General features: G+C 44.0%; 1 protein-coding gene across 2 annotated transcripts in view; it reads left to right on the top strand.

The window, feature by feature from the left end:
* Positions 1–20,250, top strand: part of GALNT4 (polypeptide N-acetylgalactosaminyltransferase 4) — a 642,979-nt gene that overhangs the window by 313,302 nt on the left and 309,427 nt on the right. For both annotated transcript variants that reach the window (XM_078687691.1, XM_078687692.1), the window contains exon 3: positions 13,658–14,084. In XM_078687691.1, the coding sequence (XP_078543817.1) occupies positions 13,705–14,084 (380 nt within the window). In that variant the 5' untranslated portion in view covers positions 13,658–13,704. The remainder of the gene's footprint in view (positions 1–13,657; positions 14,085–20,250) is intronic.

Raw genomic sequence — 20,250 nt, 5'->3', positions numbered from 1 at the left:
ATTTATTTTCTTACTTGCGTTAGAAAATCCATGTTCTATCCAGCTTGCTTCCACTGCCTAATAAACCGTTGAAATGGCATTCCCTCGCGGAAGATGACGTGCAGGCAGGAAGTGGGCGTGCACTCTGCAGCCAGTCAGCATGTCAGAAGCGTTGGGCTACTCTGGCCACTCTGTGTCTTGAAGCACGCTTTTAGCATTGATTCTGCTCGTGCTGTTGAGTATTGGATAATGATTTTTACCGATTCATTTACCAGAAGGAAAACAAGCATTGGCATTGCCAATAGGTCTCGCTTGTGGGACCTTATAAGTATTTAGCTTTGCAGCACAATATCCTTGTTGCATAATCGGATATTGTGCTGCAAAACTAAATACTTATAAGGTCCCACAAGCGAGACCTATGGCAATGCCAATGCTTGTTATTTATGTGTTGGTTTTGAAAACAGATAAATAAATGGCATTGTCATTTACAATGGCAATAGCTTAATCCCTCGCAAATGCGATTTGTATTGCAACTATTTCAGTTAGCATTTTGCACTACGATGAAAACTGGCTAAAGATAAATACAAAAAACAAGTCTTAGCGAGGAGGTAATACTCACCATACAGAGACACCTGGCAAAAATGACTTCACTTAAACTATCATATGTACAGCACTAAACATTGCACATCCTTCGTTGAATAACTGTTTGTTTACTGCACTAAAGATTGAAGATTACTCTAGTGTTATTTCTATTGTGCTCACATGCTTCAGAGCAAAGAGGACTTTAGGAAAAACACTTGTAAACAAATAATCATCGTGGTGGGAATTATACTCAGGCATTGTAGAGTTACAGTTCGTTTTGGAGCATGTAAATGCTATAGACGGGAAATGGTTAAAGGTGCTGGTTCAGAATTTGTAGCTGTGGTTCTGTGCATTTGCAACGGGTGCATTTAGTCGCAAAGTTTCAAACTAGAAGACATGGAATTCATTCCTAGCCTAATAAACTGATCAAATTGTGTGATCCTGTGTAAATCATGTTTTGCCACTATGCCCTATTTCACTGTCGAGTTTGTGTTGGGCAGGAAAATACATTATTTTTTTAGAGGGGCCGGGCAAAGCTTCCACTCAGCCTGACCCAGGCTGCATGTCTCTTTCACAATAACTCCTCACTGCTCCAATATCTACAATCTCAGCCTTTCACCGAAAGTGCAGCAGACTCGGGTGAAATGTCGGTCCGATTACAGCTAGACGCGCCCCCGCGTATTCTTCCTGTGGCCCAGTCCGCTGGCACACACTCTTATTATATAGCGCCTCACTAACTCTGTTGTGGGAATTAACAGGTGGGAGTGTAAGGAAGCAGCTGTCGTTCCGGTTAGTGCATGAGCCTGTATGAAAGAACAAAGCTGCAAAACATATCCAAGGGTCATTAACGGCCCTGTGAGAGGTAGAGAGGCTGGAGAGAGGGGGAAATGGAACATATGGAGAGATAAAGGAAGGGGGAGAGGGTGGAGAAAAACAGGAACTACAAGAAGAGAACAGGAGTGAGGAAAATCCAAGAGAAAGAAGAAAAACAAGTGAAAAACGGCGCGATAGACTATGGAAGAGACAGGGTGAAAAAGAGAGGGAGTGAGAACGACGTCCTATAAAGGGGAGAAGGGCGGGAGAGGGAGTCGTGAGAGCAATCGATACGCGCATAAGAGGTGGGTATCCCAAACAGAGCAACTTACATTTCTCCTTATCGCACATGGGTCTGTTGCGCCAAGGCGCTCAGATTGAAAATGTAATTCGAAAAATAAAGGACCCCACCCCCAAACAAGTAAATAGTGCGTAGTCTCACTGGTAATTCAACATCACTGAAACAGGCTGCCAACGGAGTGTTTCTAGACAAAAGTTCATACATCGAACCAAAACAGATCAGTTTGTTACTCGAGATCCAACTGCTAGTTATCAGCCCGCCATTTCTTACATTAGTAACAAGAAGCACGGGCACACGGACAGCGGGGGGGGGGGAACGGGCACACGGACAGCAGGAGGGGGGGGCGGGAAGGCAAGGAAAACAAGCACTCACCTGGACTTCCTCCGGCGGCGGTCGGCTGTGGAATGGCCAAAACAGACATGGAGGACAAAAAAAAAAGAAACCCCGCCCACGGCCGCATGACGTTGTCAAAGGGGCAGGATGAGTAAAAATGTCCGGAACACCCCCGAATCTGCTCCGCAATTGACGGACAGTTCTCTGTTCCAATGGCTAGCCTCCATTTATGGAGCTAGCCAATGGAACAGAGGGGCGGGACATGAGTACACATCTCTAGACATAAGCTTTCGCCTTGCGCAGAAAGGCTGCGCAGCCTTTCGGCGAGGCGAAACCTAAAAACTGTTGGAAGAAACCCACAATATTCTGTTCTTTACTACTAGGGAAAGAAAACTGTACTGAAGCTCTAATTCAGTCCCTGGGTGTAAGAAAGTAGATTATTATTTGGGGTGGACACATTTGTCCACCTCAGAGGGCAAGACCACCACCTGGCAAATTAAATAACCCTGTGCTGAATCCCTGGTAATTTGATACAAAGCAGTCAGTCTTAAATGAAAGCCAATGTGTAAAGTATTTAAGCAGTGCATACACAGTAGAAAACGCCACACAAAACACAATAAAATTCTAGAACCAATTAAAAAAAAGAAAAACAACATTATGGGTAAAATAAGACCAGAACGACAAAAATCCAGTCAGGCGAACTAGAGATATTTATTTTTAAAGATTTAACTAAAAACAGCACCAAAAAGCACAAATCTCCAATGAAAGTCTTTAGGAGTGGTAGTCTGTGTCAAAGACGCAATTTGAGGTCGACCGTGAAGGAGCCTTAGTCTGATACAATGGATTGGTCCCAGTGAAAGTCTGGAAGTCAGAAAGTTAAAAAAAAGTCTCTACGTCCAAACTCAGAAAGAGACTTTGTCACTTTTTGAGAATAAAAATTCTCCTTGCGTCAGCTGCTGCTGAAATTGTAGCCGTCGCCGTGGCACCGTAGGCTGGATACTTGAAGCAGGTTGGTCCTGCTGCAACTATGGAGCTTGGTTTTAAGTTCCAACGCAGACTGGAACGTAGTCAGTTATTCTGAGTTACTTGGAGCCTTGTCTGGGACAAAGCTGAAATTCATTTCTACACCATGGAACTGCAGGTTGAATACTTTATTCTGCAGGTTCCTCTGAAGCTATAGAACTCTGGAGGGAATGTTTAAAAAAGTTTACAAACTTTCTTTTGGCGCCCAACCAACATCAGGAGTGCACTTCTTAGGCCCCCAGGACATCAGGGAAGGGCACTTAGAGACTCTCAAAGTGTCCGGCCTAGACCAACAGCAAATTTCAGTCCAGGTCCAATTGGCTCTGGTCAGCTGGGTATTTCCAAGAAACGGCCTCTTACTGTTTGTTGAAACCCAGTAGCCATACAGGAGCTCAACCAACTGACTTGTGGAGTCCTTTCTTTCACCTGGGTACAAGAGGGAGCATGTCTAGGCCTTCAGGGCTCCTCTCATGTCACAGACAGCAGGGCTAGTCCTCTACTGTTATTCTGCAGGTCTAGAAAGTGTTCTGAGGAAGGCTGGCCGAGGGCCAACCTTTGTAGGGTTCAAGAGCCTGTGGATGGGGAAACTCTGGGGCACTCTCTAGTTCCCAGGGGCAGCTCTAACCACATTTTCAGTAGTTTCGGTTTGTTTTACTGCAAACAATCCCACAGTGCCCCTCACTCTCAAAATGCAAGATGGGGAAAACGTTTTCTCCTTGTGTGTGCAGAGCCTGTCTGTCCACCCAGAGGTGTGACCAGGGGAAACAGCGGTCTCCTCTTCTGTGGCCACTCAAAACTGGTTCTAAGAGTAACTTTCCTTCCTCTTAGTTTGGTGCCAGCCTGACAAAGTGGGCAAAAGCTGGTGTCTTTCCAGGTTTTGCCTGACATATACTTGCCTTTGAAGTCAATTAAGTTCCAGGTGGGCTTCCTGCCAGGGAAAGGAAACAGCGCCCACTCCCAGGAAATTGTCTCTGCCCTGGGTGCAGTTTTTACACCTCTTTAACACCTATTTCAGGCAAGCACCTTCTGGGCAGTTGCTGGAGAGCAAATGCAAATTAGCCTTTAGCTGTCAGAAGGTCTTGAATGCCGATAATTCCACAGGAGCAGAAGCCAGTTCCCCAGATCCTCCCAGGGAGTACCAACACAGACTAAGAATAGAAACAATGCCTCTAGTACCCACAAGGGGAATGGAGAGAAAAGATAGACCGATTCCAGATTCAGCAACCAGCCTCGAGTTTCCCTCAACACCTATTATGGTCAGGTATTCTGTGAATTACGGTAGAAGTCTGCAGTTTAAGAAAAAAGACAAAAACATAAGATTAATACAACTTACCTAACTAACCTATGTCTATTATGCTTTTCCGTTTATCTCTATTCTCTACCTGAATCCTACGTAGGCTAGCCCCTCTCTGGTGATAGTATTGACTAAATAAACATTAATCTCTGATGTCTTCTTGGTCTAGTAGATATAAAGCATGAAGGGTCTTCGAATGATCAATGGACACTTCACTTTTGAGGTAAGTCTTCAATAATTGATAGTCAACAATGTCTGTAGATTATTATCTAAATCCATACTGTCGTTTGAGAGTCGATGAAGAATCTTTTTCGTTGTCTCCTCCGAATGCCACAGGAACGACTTATGAGGTAACGAACTACAAGACACTAGTCTCAGCTGACAGGCAAAAATTGGTGTGCACACCGCTCCGAACAACAAAGCCTAACAGAGAATAAGCGCCCCCAATACTAGGCAGGTGCCACACAAAAAGGCTTGAAATTTGCCTCAGAGAAGTCGCGCTACGGAACACTATTCTCTCTTCAGGAGGTCAGTTGAAGTGCTGGGACTTTAACCGCTCACGCTCCACATAAGCGCTGACAGATGAGAACGAAATAAAAGACTAGAAGGCTAACCGCTCTCCATGTTGAGTGAGTGTCTCTTTAGCCGAGGTCAAAAGGTGCACTAACCTCTGCAGCAGGAACCAGGCGTGTGGGCGTTGTTTCAACCAGTGAAGGTATTGAGCCAGATAGAGCCTATTCTGTCTAGGTGGCTTTACAGTTAGGCAAGCGATTGATTTCCTGACAGTACCCCCCTTCAAAGGGTGTCCTCCCACAAAAGATTTGTTTGGAAAGGTATTGTGAAATTGTCTAATGAGTTTTGGTGCATGAACATTTTCGGAGGGTTTCCAGGATCTTTTTTCTGGACAGAAACCTTTCTAGTCAATAAGGTAAAACAGTTTCCCTTTCCTAAGTTTTGAATCTAGAATTCTTTTAATTTCATACTCAAAGTGTGAATCTATTATTACTGGACCCGGAGGGGCTGCAACCCTAAAGTTTGGAGGGTTCTTTTTAGGCAGTGACACATGGAATACTGGGTGAATCTTAACTTGAGAAGGCAGGGAAAGCTTGACAGTCACTGGATTCACTATCTTACAGATCGTGAATGGTCCTAGATATCTGGGTTGGAATATTTTATTCCCTTTCAGATATAAATATTTAGTGGATAACTACACCTTATCGCCTGGGGAATATTTTTGATTGCCTCTCCTTTTTCTAACTGCATATTTTTTATAGGAGTTTTTAGCTTTGGTCAAGTGTTCTCTAGCTAATTTATAAACCTCTTGAGTTATTTTGCTTAAATCCTCTACCGCAGGGATTGAACTTTCCGATCTTCCCAGTAGTACATTTGGATGTCTGCCTGAGTTTAGGTAGAAAGGAGGAAAACCTGTGGAAGCATGGACAGCATTGTTGTAAGCAAATTCTGTAGTCCAAACGAGATCAGGCCAATCACTTTCCTGATCTAAAAGGTATAGGCGGAAGTATTGTTCTACTTCCTGATTCACCCTCTCAGTTTGGCCATCTGTCTCTGGGTGGTAACTTGTGGAATATCAAGAATCTGTTCCTAACTGCTGCATGAAGGACCTCCAAAATTGTGAGACCAATTGGGACCAACGGTCAGAAATCATCACTGCTGGAATACCATGTGCTCTGACTATATGGTGTGAAAATAGCTGAGCTAATTGGGAAGCACTAGGGATTTTCTTAAGAGGAATGAAATGACTCATCTTGGAGAAGGTATCGACAAATAATAGAATTGTGTCAAAAGCTTGGCTTGAAGGTAAATCTACAATTAGGTCCATAGTGATTGTGTGCCATGGATAAGGGGCCGTTGGTAGGGGCTGAAGTTCTCCATCAGGAGGCTGTCTATTCTTTTTTCCTTGAATGCATTTTGCACAAGTCTGAACGTATTGCCTTATTTGAGAAGTCATGGCGGGCCACCAAAACTGTATTTTTATTAGTTCTGTAGTTTTTGTAATTCCTTTGTGACCGGCCAAACGGTCATCATGACAGGTCTCTAGAGCAGCCTGTTGCAATTCCAGAGTCGGAAGAAATAAGTCCTCTTGGACATAAGGCAGATTCCCTTTGACTTTTCTATTCTTGTCCTCTTTGGCCCAATTTAAAATTTCTTGGTCTTACATTGCCTCTCGAATCTTTTCCTTAATTTCCGAAAGTTGTAGTATGCAGGCAAACTTTTCCGTTGGAATTATTGGAGTAATTATCCTGTTTCCAGTCTCCGATTGTGTATCCATTCTGGGCAAGGCGGATGAACCTGGTCGATAAGTTATGGTAAATCGAAGTCAGCGAAGAACAATGACCACCCCAACTGTCTCTGAGTTAGAGTCTTGGCTGATTTTAATAATTGAAGATTTTTATGGTCGGTAAATACAGTAACCACATGGCGCGCACCAAGCAATTAATGTCGCCACTCAAGGAAGGCATCTTTCATCGCCAGCAACTCCTTGTCTGCAATCGTATAATTTATCCCGGGTTGGGTCAACTTCCTAGATCTGTTGATGACAGGATATAGCTGTCCGATCTCTTTGTGTCGTTGAGAGAGGATTCCCCCCATGACTAAATCCGAAGCATCCGCTTCCACATAGATTGGCTCTCTCCGATCTGGATGAAGGAGGTAAGTTTTAAATAATTGATAGTCAAGAATGTCTCTAGATTCTTATCTAAATTCTTACTGTCCTTTGACAGTGATGAGAATCTTCTTCGTTGTCTCCTCCGAATGCCACAGGAACAACTTATGAGGGATCGTACTACAAGACACTAGTCTTCACTGACAGGCAAAAATTGGTGTGCACACCGCTCCGAACAACGGAGCCTAACAGAGAGTAAGCGCCCCCAATAGTAGGCAGGCACCACAAGAAAAGGCTTGAAATTCTCCTCCGAGAAGGCGTGCTACGGAACACTGCTCTCTTCAGGAGGACTTCAACCACTTGCGCTCCACATAAGCGCTGACAGATGAGAACGAATTAAGACTAGAAGGCTAACCGCTCCCAACATGGCAGCTGCCATGTTGAGTGTCTCTTTAGCCGAGGACAAAAGTTGCACAAACCTCTGCAGCAGGAACCAGGCGTGTGGGCGTCGTTTCAGCCAGTGAGGGTATTGAGCCAGATAGCGCCTATGCTGTTTAGGTGGCTTTATAATTAGGCAAGCGATTGATTTCTTGACAATAGCAACCCCAGGCAAGGTAAAAGTAACTTTCTAAAAGTTACTTTTCTCTTATATGTAATAAAAATGCTACTTTGGATTTTTATTAAATATAAAAATAAATCTTTGAATAAAGTCTGTAGCTGGTACAGGCCAAAAGTTGTAGATTACAGTGAATGATATATATTTGTTGACCTTTCCTTTGTGCCATCTACAGTCTGAGCAGTGACAGTGTCGTTTTCGGTCTAGTCACTGGGGGAACATGCTATTTCTAATGCCACACATGTTCAACTCTTTCATATTATGCACTGTACTTGTCTAATAAGGGACGCTTAGAGATGACTTATTTAATATTTAAAGAATCAGGTAGTCCTACCTGTCCAAAGTGTTATTTAGACCGGTCTAGGCAGCAGGGTTAAAGCTACTGCAGCGAGGCTACAAATTGTAGAACTGAAGCCACTGTGCCTTCTGGTGGATGGCACAATATGTGCTGCATTCCACAAGTGGCTTTAACTTTCCATGCCACAAGGGTATTTCGACACCACATACTATGCCTTATAGGAAAGTTAAATGTGCTAATCAGGGTTTAAACCAATTTCATCAGGTCTGAACTCATACACTAGGCACTGATTAGCAGTGTCCAAGTATTAAAGTTCAAGATTACCAGCAGGTAAGTACCATAAAAATGACAAATTGGAGTTAACCACCCAAGAAGGGGTGTCTTTTAAAAAATGGGAATTTCTACAGAGAATTCCTACTGTTTATACACTTTTGAGGCCTGCTAGAAGCAATTCATGCTGCTGAGATCCTGTACACAGTGCTGAATTCAAAAGGACTGGGGAGAGAGATGAAGAAGGGGAGAGACAAGTGCCCGCACACACTTACCCACACATTTGCTTACACCAGTAGCATATATTAGTCACATACTGACAACATTCAGTCATACTCTCACACTATTGACACAACCAACATTTAAGACTCCATTCTCATTAATCTTTGTACCACATATATGAAACCTTTTCACATTCATAAAATCCCCTTTAAATGCACACAAAATGTTCACACTCAACATTATTGTACATTTTGTGTGTAAATAGTTGTTTGCTTAATGGACTCTACACTATGTATGCAGTTCTACTTATGATTGCCTGATTAAAACACAACTCTTACTTCTTTCCGAGAGAGAGAGCACCAACATACACATATAATTCACCAATGGAAAATTGATAATCACTTCATTGACTTACACAAGTTGTTCACATGACCCACACAGTTCGCACACGCACCCTTTGTATATCCATGATCACTGTGCCTGATCTACTTAAAACATGCTAAAAGTTGGTGGATGCCTGCAAAACTCTTTGGGGCAGGACCTGAACACAGTGGCCTTTCTTCCTCTATGGTCTTATTTATTAGTTTTATTATTCTTTTATATTGGTTTTAGCCCAGCGTCCCTTCCCCTTTAATCTTGATAGATAACGTCATAGTTTCCTTTCGCATGCCTTTATTGTGAACCCCTTGACAGGGACTAACCACACTTGCACCCCCAGGCGAGGCCTAAACTGATCCAAAATTAGTGAATCTTACTTTAAGGAATCTCTCATAACCACTCCCATTGAGTTCACTACAGACCTTCTTACACCAGTATTGTGCCCCTCAAAATCCATCAATGCCATTATGAGCACCCATCGGCACCCTGGTTCAACTGAGAACTACGTCTGGCTAAGATCCATTGTAAGAGACAATAACGTTTTTGGCGTTGCAACTACTCTCTACTCTACTGAGGCACAATTACATTAGAAATCATTCTTAAAAAGACTATCACAAGCTAGTCCGTACCATTAATAAGCCTTTAACTTGTAAAATAGAATCATCGTCCAATCCTGTTAGCGATATCTACCTCATTGCCAAGGATTTCATGCAACCACAAACATGTATGAGCATGATCCCCTGTACTCACTAGTTCCTCTTAAATCAGTCCATATTCTTCACTAATAAAATCTCAGAGCTCCAAAAAACACCCCGACCCCAATGCCTCACACAGGACACCCCGGTAGCATCAGTGCAATCTTACTGACCGCATTCATAGTGCCAATTTCTTGCCTCTCTCATAAATATGCCTTCTATTAAATCGCGTTCACCCAGTGACCCATGTCTGCCCCACATCTTTGCTCTGGGTTCTGAGATCCTCTACCTCGCCTCACTTGGCTGTGTAATCTCTCATTATCACTGGCCACTGCTGATCAGTGGAAACAGGCCCACATCATATCGCTGTTAAAAAAAATCTTCTGAGAGTTCCAGCATACTTAGTAATCATAAACCTGTTTCTCTGCTTCTTTTCCCTTCCAGGATTTTAGAAAAGGCGATCAATAAGCAAATCTCCACCTACTTAGAAACCAGCAAAATATTTTATCCATCACAATCATGCTTCAGGCAACTGCACAGCAACAAAACAACCTTGGTGGCAGCCACGTAGCGTATCAGGTCTAACCAAGATTAAGGACTTCCATCCGTTCTGATATTGTTAGACCTCTAATCAGCTTTTGACACTGTATCTCATGTTACCCAATTGCACAATCTCTTCAGAACTGGTATCTGCTACGATGCTTTGAAATGTCTTGCCTCATTTCTGTGTTCACAATCTTAATGGGTGCACCAATCCCCATTTTAGTCTAACTCTTAACACAGTCAATTGCGGGGTTCCTCAGGTACCTCCTTCAGCCTCCACCTTATTTAATATTTATCTTTTCCCATTTGCTCCCCTGCTATGGTTATTTGGATTTGAGATTATATTGTAGGCAGACGATACGTGTCAATCATTGTTTCCTATTTGGAAGATCAAACTCAGACTAATTCCATCTTTAACCCCTTCGACGCTCATGACGAGCTCAGCTCGTCATGGAGTTTCCATTGATTTCAATGGAAATTTAATGGAGGATTATCAGGGACCTTAGCATCCAAGTGGTTAAAACCTCCATGAGTGCATTTGATACGTGAATGAAGTCCAGCTATCTCAAGCTTAATGGTGAAAAAAATGAGGTCGTCCTCTTTGGGCATTGCACCATCCCGTGGTCACCAGACTGGTGGCCACCGAAGTCAGGCATAACTTCCTGTCCAGTAACATTTGCATAGACTCTTGGGCTATTTGATGGGCACAAAACTTACTTTCAAGAATCAAGTGACAATGGTAGCTGGTACTTGCTTCACTTTACTGCGCATGTTAAAAAAAATCTCCCTCTTCATTACTTGGTAAGACATACCGTAGTACATTCTCTAATCATGTAGAAACTGGGCTATGGTAATGCATTATATCTGGGCTTACTGGATCGCCTTCTTCAACGTGTTCAAATGGTGTGCAAAATGGGGCAGCTTGTCTCATTCTTAAACGGCCTACTACAACCTTGGTGCCTGACCTAAAAACTTTACATTGGCTGTCCATTAAGAACGAGCAGCCTTGAAAGCACTCTGCATAGAACACAGAGCAAATAATGGTTCTGGACCCTCCTATGGGAGAAACATTTTCAATTTCTAACTGCGTACTCGCCACTTTAGATCTTCTTAAAGACTGCTACAGACCCTTTCTTAGTTCACGACTGGGACAAGATCTTAAGCACCTTTATAATCACCTCATGTTCCAAAAGAAAGTACAAAACCTTGCTTTTCTAGCTCATTCTCTATACAGTTGTGACACAGCCCTCTCCCTGTCAGTGCCAGGACAAACTTTTTGGGTAATTGCACACTAATGGAGGTTTGTCTCACAAACTCCTTTTGTTTTTAAAATGTACATTTGTGCTGGTCAATGCATTTTGTAAAACAGAATCATGGCGACCCGACTCAGACTGCTTTTATAAGATTTCGTCCGTTACAAATATATAACTGCTAATAGTTTTGTTACTGCCAGCATTTGCCTGCCGTGTGACCGCTCCATGTTCTCTTTTTCCTCCTTGTATTCTTTTACTGTATCCTGCATATATTGTTGAGTTTGTGTGCGTTTTATTGTGGTTGCGCCAGAGACTCAAAGCATGAACCAGTCAGTGGGTTGATGAATGGATGAACGAGTGCAAAGATGCATGCATGTATGATGACTTGGATGTATGTCAGTACAACGCGATCTAAAAGATCGCGATACTTGACAACGCGGGCATTACAATGCAAGTCGTTACAACGACTTGCGTTGGAGCGCGCGGATTTTGGAATATTATAATTTTATATTCCAACACCAGTCCACGTAACAGTAGGGAAGGTGTTGGAATATAAAATTACAACATTCCTTGCCCAACAGCGCCATCCAGCGCAAGTCGTAGTAACAACTTTTGTTGTAATGGCACCGTTGTAAAGGCACTGCGGTGTAAACACCGCGTTGTAAATGTTGTTTACCTGATGACTTATCGAGTTCCAAAACCCATCACGGACACTAAAGGCACTTTCGTTCATAAGCCAGACCTATGGGCATGGCAAATGCTAGTCATAATTATTTACATGCTTCTTTAGAATTGTCTATATTATATTATGATTCAGCTTTGTAAATATTTACAACAAGGGGTGGTGAGGGACAGAGTCTCTGAATTAAGCAGAATACTCTCACCCAGTCAAGAGATCAGGGCTAGATCCAACACCGTTTTTTAGCTCACTGCACCATCCCAGTTTCAGAACCTGGCTGTATGCAAATTAGTCTGTTCCTGTCCCAGTGCATGATGGGAACAGGGCAAACCAAACTACAAAAGCCAATTCTTACACTGGGAAGGAAACAAGCTTCCGGGGACCGGTTTCTGGCATTACAGCAGTCTTCGGCCCGGCTTGCTTGAATCCTGATGGTGCAATGAGCAAGGGACTCATGTCTGAGTATACCCTTCCACGCTTAGGGTGGACAAAAATATTTACAACAAGGGGTGGTGAGGGACAGAGTCTCTGAATTAAGCAGAATACTCTCACCCAGTCAAGAGATCAGGGCTAGATCCAACACCGTTTTTTAGCTCACTGCACCATCCCAGTTTCAGAACCTGGCTGTATGCAAATTAGTCTGTTCCTGTCCCAGTGCATGATGGGAACAGGGCAAACCAAACTACAAAAGCCAATTCTTACACTGGGAAGGAAACAAGCTTCCGGGGACCGGTTTCTGGCATTACAGCCGTCTTCGGCCCGGCTTGCTTGAATCCTGATGGTGCAATGAGCAAGGGACTCATGTCTGAGTATACCCTTCCACGCTTAGGGTGGACAAAAATATTTACAACAAGGGGTGGTGAGGGACAGAGTCTCTGAATTAAGCAGAATACTCTCACCCAGTCAAGAGATCAGGGCTAGATCCAACACCGTTTTTTAGCTCACTGCACCATCCCAGTTTCAGAACCTGGCTGTGTGCAAATTAGTCTGTTCCTGTCCCAGTGCATGATGGGAACAGGGCAAACCAAACTACAAAAGCCAATTCTTACACTGGGAAGGAAACAAGCTTCCGGGGACCGGTTTCTGGCATTACAGCCGTCTTCGGCCCGGCTTGCTTGAATCCTGATGGTGCAATGAGCAAGGGACTCATGTCTTTGTAAAGGCATTCGATACACTGCACCCTCTATAAAATGTAGCACTTAACGTTAAACATAAGGATGCTTATGATGAGATCGTTCATATCTACTGCACAGTTCTGCCTGCTCCATCATGCTAGGTTTTATAGCTGGAATGAGCACGTCTAGTGCATGTCCTGTGGCATGAGGCTTTGTGTCTGACAGTTGCAAATGAAATACAAATATGGACGCACACCCCAAGCTCACAAAGGTTTGCTGGTTCTAGTTAGACCGCAGATATACATACCAGCATAGTGGCCAGTAAAGTGCTGCATCACCTTCAACATGTGTGCTCTGGTTCCTAGCACACATGCCTGCAAGGTGAGAGTGTCCTTTCATTCGTCTAGGGGAGATAACACAGGTGAGCAGTTGTGACTGGGTAACTTGTATCCAACTGTAACATGTTGGCAGTTCGATACCATTATAAATCGGTGTTTGAGGACTGCAGTGTTAGAATCCATAAACCTCGAGCAGACCCTTGCTTAGGAGTCATGGAATCGGAGGACTGTTTATGTAGTTTGAAATGCTTGTGTCATCTATGAATGCAAAGTGGCCAATAATTCACTTTGATAACTTGCAGGTAATCCATCTACGTACTTCACGCGGCATTTTAAGAAGGCAGCCACAATGAAAATTCATTTCAGAAGATGGTCTTGGGTTTCTAAGAGCTGCATGCTGTTCAGCTTGCTTATGATTACTTACTTCATCGTAGAAATGTCCAATTCCACCCTCCGTGACCCCCTTGGCAATACTCCCACCACTAAGAGAAGATCGGAGAGGCAATTTTCCAACATAGAGGAAAAGAACGAAGAACTCGCTCGCCCAGTCTATGCCAAGCCACCCGCAGACAGAAGTGCACCAGGGGAGTGGGGCAAAGCGGGCATCCTTCAGCTTACCACAGAGGAAAAGAAGATGGAAGAGGACAGTGTTGAGAAATATGCAATCAATATTTTTCTCAGCGACAGGATATCATTGCATCGCCATATTGAGGACAACAGAATGTCTGAGTAAGTTTTTAAAATGTTCCCTTCTGTTTTATGTGCATGAGGAACTTGAGTGAGACGGGATGGAAATAAATATCTTAGGTTGGAAAATAACATGTTATTGCCTATGACAATAATACTGTAGTCATATTTTGAATTGTAGTGTTAATGCACAGGATACATTTAAGAAAACCCAGTTCAAGAATATACTTGTTTTTATGCTCTTAATTCTCGTTTTTAAATATTGCTTTTCACTACCATCTCTCCTTTCCAGAGCTTATTATTTTTCTATTACAAGCTACTTATAAGTAAAACCGTGTTAGCATAATAGTGAAATGCGCATAAGAATGAATAGTTAAATCGCCTGTAAAGCGATGCATCCCGTAGGAAACCTCATGGTGCTAGAAAGAAGATTGAAGCAGGATGAGGGCAAGCTCGGCTTAGATTGTTCAATATTACAAGCAGATACGCATCAAAAATATCGGTTGTGGTAAATAATGGAGTCCATTTTGTGTTATTCCTATTTTCTGGCCAAAAGTAATTCATTTTGCCTATTTTATGCTTGATCAGGTCGTTCCTTGTTTTAGCATGCAGATGATTTCAAGCAAAGCTTTGAGACAAGTGTTTGGTCTGTAACTTCCCCGATTCACATCAGAAGAATTTTGTAAGGTACATGTCATACAGCCTTCTTCTTTTCATACTTATAGGCACTCAAGGTATTGCTTAAACGTGTATGGCTGCATTGATTTTATCATGTAGCAATACTCCTGGTGAGGACTACTGGTTTTTCTGGGGATGTCCAGGCTACACTCATGGACATGCCCTTTGATGTCTCCCGTCTCTTCAGAGACAAGATGGATTTGGCACTGTAGCACTCTAAAGACTGAATCGTTATGTCTTTGGGCCTTTCCATGGCCTCTCCTTCCCCTCTATCATCCATTCACTCCTTTCGGGGCCACAGTATGGGCATACAGCTGCATCCCTACCCATCCAGCCACTGTGGCACACAAGCTTTTCAGGTTTTGCATGGCCGCACATGCCCATGGGTAGGTTGGCCAACGGTCTGGTCAGTCCATACACCCCCCTCCCCATTTCAGCCGTACCCTCCAAACTCTCCTAGTATGCCCACTTACCATCATGTGTTTAAATCTTTTTATTAGGGTTTTACATTTTCAAAATTCCCATGTGGGACATTAGACAGGTCACAGATCAATCAGTATATACGTGAACATTGCTCAACAATTGCCCACTTACCATCATGGGCAATGGGCACCCAGTGGGTGGCAGGATTTGCCATCACCTCTGCCCCTGGCAGTCCATAACATCAGACAGATGGGTTTTGCTGATTGTCTGAAGAGGCTACTCCCTCGCCGTCAAGACTACCCACCCCTCCAAATTGCAAACTTGCTACAAGCTGACAGAGGACCACCAACCTCTCCTCTGCCAAGAAGTGACCACTCTTTTGGCCAAAGGAGCCATAGAAATAGGTGTCGACGCCAGAAGGTGGTTGTGGTTGTTAGTCCCGCTTCTTTCTAGTGCCCGTGAAGGATGGTAGCCCTCGTCCTATTTTAAACCTGCAATCTGTTAGCTTCTTTCTCATGAAGAGGAAGTTCAAAATGCTCAATCTAACTCAGGTCCTTTGTCTCCTGGACTCAGGAGACTGGATGGTAGCATTGGACTTATATGACGCATAGTTCCATATTCCAGTCCTGGCTGCCCACAGTTGTTACCTGCAGTTCGTGGTGGGCCACAAGCACTCTCAGTTCACTGTGCTCAATCTTGACCGTACCAGCACCCTTCGGTTGTTCACCACGGTGATGGTAGTGGTTGCAGCTCATCTCCGCAGATCAGGGGTGACAGTCGTCCCATATCTCGACGACTGGCTGTAGAAGGCGGGCTCACCCCAGGCTATTGTCTTCCATATCCAGGCAACGGCGGAGCTCCTGCATTCGCTGGGGTTAACTATCAACTTGCCAAAGCCACACTTAACTCCCTCTTACATGCTCCTTTTCATTGGAGGTATTCTGGACACAGTTCAGTTTCGTACCTGTCCTTCCGAACTGCGAGTCCAGGATATTAGGCTATGATACCAATGTTTTAGCCTCTATCCTGGATTTCTATGAGAGTGACACTGAGGCTGCTGGGCTTCATGGCCTCCTGCATCCTGCTGGGGACACATGCCCATTGGCATATGTGGAGTCTGAAGTTCCGGTGGGCGCAGAATCAGGGGAATCTCTCTGACATGGTCCAGATTTCGGAAGTAACTACGAAAAACCTGCAATGGTGTTTAACAAACCGCAATTGGATCAGCAGCAGACCCCTCGCTTCCTCAACCAGATCTCACAGTAGTGACAGATGCGTTACTCCTGGGCTAGGACTGCCATCTTGGAGAAGTGAGGATCAGGGGTCTCTGGTCTCCGGTGGAATCCAGACCCCACACCAACCTGTTGGAGCTTCAAGCGATCGATTGGCCTTGAAAGCCTTTCTACCCTCCATCCAGAGAAGGCTAGTGCAGGTATTCATGGACAATACCACCGCCATGTGGTACTACAACAAGCAGGGCGGTCTTGGGTTGTGGACCCTTTGTCAAGAGGACCTGCATTCTCTGAACGACAAGAGTAGACAAACACAGCTGAAGATGCCAAGCGTATCATGAATGGCATCTCCATCTGGAAGTGGTGCAAGGCCTCTTTCAGCAGTGGGAACAGCCTTGGTTAGATCTGTTCGCCACTGATGAGAACACACAATGTCAGTAGTTCTGCTCGCTGAACTTTCCAAGGCGGCTCTTTATGCTTTTTATCTCAAGCTGATCTAAGGCCTCCTGTACGCCTTTCTGCCCATACCACTCCTGCCCAGAGTTCTGAAGAAGATAAGGAACGACGGGGCCCAAGTCATTCTTGTTGCCCTTGATTAGGCACAGAGAGTGGTATCCCGAGTTGTTGACCATGGCCATCGGTCCTCCAATCAAGCTGCTCCTTCAGGACGATCTTGTGTCAAAGCAGGAGGGGAAGGTTCTCCATCCGAACTTGTTAACCCTCTGCCTTCTAGTGTTGAAATTGTGTGCCCACAGTTGACAGCTTTCGACCTTCCATGCTAAATCTGCAATGCTATTTTGGCAGCCAGGTGTCCCTCCATGAAGACTGTGTATGCATGCCGTTAGGGCAAATTTGTGGCATGGTGTGCAAAAAAACAAATTGACTCTCTTTCTGCTCCCCTATCTCGAGTGTTCTGTTTGTTTTTCCTTGCCCGGGAGGGCTCTGCTGTGGGTACTGGTAAGGGATATCTTTGTGCAATATCTACATTTCTGCAGTTGCCTGTTCAACCTTCCCTTTTCCAATCTCCTATTGTTCATAGGGTTTTGAAAAAGTTTGCAACACGTTTCTTCCTTCTCATTTTGTTACTCCTCAGTGGAACCTTAATCTGGTCCTGGCGTTTCTGATCTGTGCCCTGTTAGAACCCTTACACAACTGTCCTCTCAGGCTCCTTACCATCAAGTTCTCCTTCCTGGTGGGTATAACATCTCCTCCTTACATCAACATCAACCCAGACAAACAGGTGCTTCGTATGAGGTCTTCCTTTTTTTAAGAAAGTGGTCACTCCAGTTCACGTAGTCCAAACCATTACTCAGCTTACGAGTTATGCTCTGCCTCATCCCCCCTCGGAAGACGAGTGACTTCACTATCTGGACCCAAAAACCGCGTTGTCGTTCTGCTTAGACCCCCACACGAGAGTTCCGGGTGGGCGATCAATTCTCCGTGGTGGTGGGCATAGTGAAAAAAGGACTGGCAGTGCAGAAGCCAACCATCTTCTGAAAGATCGTGCTCTGTATAAAAATCTGCAATGCATTGGCTAAAAAGAAACCCCTAGAAGGTATGCTTGCTTATTTCACCAGAGCTAAAGCTCTTTTATATAACTGCATTTCCAGGCGTAGTTCCGGTCCTGGACATCTGCCAGGCAGCAACATGGTCTTCCTTGGAAACGTTTGCCAAACACTAATCTGAGAGTCAAGTTGGTAGGGATGGACATTTTACCTGTTCGGTCCCGCAGGACTTGCCCATGTGAAATTGCTCCACAGACCCACCTCTCGGGAAGTTTTGCTTGGGTATCTATTATAAGGCAAGGAATCCCAGAAGAACAAGTTACTTACCTTCGGTAATGCCTTATCTGGTAGAGACTATCTAGCTGCAGATTCCTTACCGACCACCCATCCTCTCTGCGAATGGATTTCTAGGGATGGCTTTCCCTTTCAGGGCCCTAGCTTTCCACAACATTGGTCACTTTACTCTGTGGCTCTGATTTTCTGGCGTGGAAAGTCTCGAAAAGTAACTGAAGAGTGCAATGAGCACAACACGCATCCGGCGTGAATTGGCAGGCATGCTGTAAACTGGATCCGCCCGCCGATCCGGCTTTTACCTCATGAAGGTTGCTGCAGTGCATGTCAGAGTACGTCTCCAACAGGTGGGAACCTTGGGAAGCTCGAATCATAAGAGAAGGGATGGACAAGATGGGGCAGGTGAATGTCTGGAGTATCCGTAACCCATACAGACTGGAGGGCACACATGCATAAATGACATACGGAACCTGGTCCAGACTATACTACTGGCTGCCGACAGCAGGGGTTAACACATGGGAGTCAGATGTCGGGCGGAATCTAATCAAATTATGTTTACAGCTTCCAGCCCAGCATCCCCGGCGGTTCACATGGCGATTCAGAGCTGGGGTGCTGCCAGCTCGGTCTACAAGGTGACTATTAGAAATGCACTTGTGGAGTACTTTGCAATAAATAAAGGATCATTAATCAAAACAGCCACACTATGGGAAGCATTTAAGGCCAGTTTAAGGGGAATGTGCATAAGTACAGGTGCAGGAATATGAAAGGATGTCCGCAGGCAGCTGCGGTGCACAGAGGAGGCCTTACAACACCTAGAGCAGGAATACAAGAACGCACCACATACTGACATTTTAGCAAACATAAGAGAACAGTTAACATGATACAATGATCTAGCGTTGGAGGAAGTGTGACACCTGTCTAAGGGACATACGGCGAGGGCGTACGGATAAGGGGGGAGACCAGGACACAATCTGGTAATGAAAATAATGGTAAATAAGAGACATCATTACATTATAAAAATCACAGATAAAGAAGGGGAGAACGATTATGAGCCTAAGGATATACTAGAATAGTTTAGGGGCTTCTATGCAGGACTTGTAAAGTTAGGATTTTCTCAGTTTAGGAGTAGTAAAGTTAGGGATCCTAACTTTAGTACTCCTAAATGCCTTTTGTGAATACCGAAAGTCATAAACTTAGGATTTTGTCTCAGATTACTTTTGTGAATCAGGTCCTATGTTCCTAGGTGTGTGGTTGTGGTTTTTGATTTCGTATGTTCGTAAAACCAACTACATGCTTATTGGTGATTTATGATTCATGTGATACGTTTCTAATGAGTGGTCTCAAAATGTGGGCATTTTAATTAATTTTTTACCCTGAGTGTGTGTGAGAGTTTTTATATCCCAACTGTGGATGTGTGATCTGTTGTTCTATATACCTTTTATTTCAGTTTTTCCTTTATCCCTGTAGTTATTCCTAACCTCCATTGGTTTTGTATGATCCCATTGCTGATCCTATGTGTCGTCTGTAGTGATGTCTGACTTACTTTACGGCTAGGCTGGGGAGCATTTGAGCCTTGAAAATATTTACAAATGGCAGTGGTGGAATAATTGGTAGCACATCTATTCCCCTTGTGCATTCAATGTCAGCATACAAGTATTGGTGCCCCTCGAGGTTACAGAGACTGCACCCCACTGCCTAAGGTGCCAAAACACAGGAGCCCGATTGGACCCAGTGAGAACATACAACAGAAATAGACCTCGGCACTCCTATTCAATTTTATGTTTATTCATAAAGTTATTCAAGCAAGTCAATTCAAAGTACCAGCAGGACATCAATATTGTTCTTGTCATATCAATTTAATATGAATATATGCCAGAATCTTGAATTACAAAGTTAAAAACAATAACAATAATGGCTGCATGTCAAATTCAGGAACAAAGGCGCCTTGAGGAAGTTTCGAGTCTATAAGGGGCATATCATAGCCCAAGACTTTGTGACTACTGAAACTGATAAAATAACAAATGGATTCATACCAATGAAATACGTGACGTGGTTCACTACCCTACAGAGAGACAAAAA

The sequence above is a fragment of the Lissotriton helveticus genome, chromosome 4_1 (assembly GCF_964261635.1).
Source record: "Lissotriton helveticus chromosome 4_1, aLisHel1.1, whole genome shotgun sequence".
NCBI classification, from domain to species: domain Eukaryota; kingdom Metazoa; phylum Chordata; class Amphibia; order Caudata; family Salamandridae; genus Lissotriton; species Lissotriton helveticus.
The sequence above is the reverse complement of the archived record's forward strand: the minus strand, read 5'-3'. Positions and strand labels throughout refer to the sequence as shown.